This window comes from Heterocephalus glaber, unplaced genomic scaffold (assembly GCF_053883595.1).
Source record: "Heterocephalus glaber isolate CG9 unplaced genomic scaffold, H.glaber_assembly_v1.0 deba00001431, whole genome shotgun sequence".
NCBI classification, from domain to species: Eukaryota; Metazoa; Chordata; class Mammalia; order Rodentia; family Bathyergidae; genus Heterocephalus; species Heterocephalus glaber.
In genome coordinates this window covers 3,488,647-3,490,231 of record NW_028258295.1, presented here as the reverse complement: position 1 = coordinate 3,490,231, position 1,585 = coordinate 3,488,647, and the positions used below count along the sequence as shown (strand labels likewise).

The window sequence follows — 1,585 nt, the reverse complement described above, 5'->3', positions numbered from 1 at the left end:
TTATACCCCAGAAGGGTGGGCAATTTGAACTAACACCTTTGTCAGGGCTAATTTCACATCTTTGTTTCTCAAGGAATAAATCAAAGGATTCAGGCAAGGAGTGATGACATTATTTAACACCTGAACTACAGCATCTAGCCAAGGGCTGGAAGCAGGCCTAAGGTAAACGAGAATCACAGGCCCATAGAAGAAGAGAATTGAAGTTAGGTGGGCACTGCAGGTGGAGAAGGCTCTGCGCCTGCCTTCCGAGGAGCGGATTTTCAGTATGGAGAGAACAATGCGAGTGTAAGAAGTGAGAACAAGAAGAAAACATGTAAGTGAAACAACACCTACATTGGTGAAACTCACCATCTGTGCTAGAGAAGTGTCTGCACAAGCCAGGGGCAGCACCACAGGGATATCACAGAAAAAGCTGTCCAGCTCATTGGGGCCACAATAGGGTAATCTGAAGATGAAGAATATGAGGATACATCCATGGACACAGCCTCCCAGCCAAGTGCCCACTGTCAGGCCAGTACACACCCTGTGGTTCATGATGACCATGTATCTCATGGGGTGACAAATGGCCACAAAACGGTCATAGGCCATCACAGTATAGAGGAAACACTCCGTGCAGCCCAGGAAGTGGTAGAAGAAGACCTGAGAAACACAACCCTGGTAAGAGATGGTGTGGCTTTGCCCCACTAGGAAGACCATCATCTTGGGGGAATTCACAGAAGGGAAAAATATGTCAAACACGGACAGGTTTCCCAGGAAGAAATACATGGGGGTATGGAGGTTGGAGGAAACCAGAATGGTGAGGAAGATGATAAGATTGCCCAGCAAAGTGAAAATGTAGAAGGTCAGGAATAGAATCAACAGCATGGTCTCCAGCCCTTCTGTATTAGAAATTCCCAACAGGACAAACTCTGTCACGGGGGTGGAGTTCCCAGTCTTCATGTGTCAGGTGGATCTGAAAAGCAGGGTAATATTATGATGTAAGACCAAAAGAAGTGAGAATATCTTCCTGACAAAGTGACTTTTATTTAAGTCAGTGGCTCCACGCAAAAGGAGAAAGAGAGATAGAGGTCTTTAATGAATCTGCCATTAAGGTTAAATTAAGAAACGTATGACATTTGCCCCACATTTTAAAAATGCTAAATGAGGAAACAGAATAATTTGTGATTAACAAACATCTTTCAATTATCCCCTGTTCTTACTTATTTTATTTATACTATTTAAATATCTAGTTTATCATTAAACTTATTTGAGAGCCATTTATTTGTTTCATGAAATGTTTATCATGTGTTAACCTCATAATATCAACTCAGTCATAGTTTATAAATATGTCAATGACCCATATACATGCATATGAAAATTGAAATAAAGACAAAATGTAATCCATCCTGTTTACTGTTACTTTCAACAATATTCTTTCCATTCTTCATCATTTTTATTCCAAAAAAGATAACAATTCATATTTCACTTTGCTTTCACACACAGATACAAAAGGCTTGTGGAGAGTAGAAGTCATTGCACTGATGCTAGAAAGAACTACAACGTCCCGCTAGCACTTCTCTCTCGGGTAGAATTTATTCTCTATATT

At 40.7% G+C, this 1,585-nt stretch overlaps 1 protein-coding gene across 1 annotated transcript; it reads right to left on the bottom strand.

Annotated features, from left to right (window-relative positions):
* On the bottom strand, positions 1-939 carry LOC101724786 (putative olfactory receptor 10D4). The gene has a single exon (XM_004870933.2). It carries the CDS (start codon positions 937-939, stop codon positions 1-3), a length of 939 nt encoding a protein of 312 aa, XP_004870990.2.
* Between the last annotated feature and the right edge of the window lie 646 nt (positions 940-1,585).

What these genes read in the sequence shown, in the direction of transcription:
- LOC101724786 (XM_004870933.2), bottom strand. Translation starts at nt 939, where the DNA reads ATGAAGACTGGGAACTCCACCCCCGTGACAGAGTTTGTCCTGTTGGGA.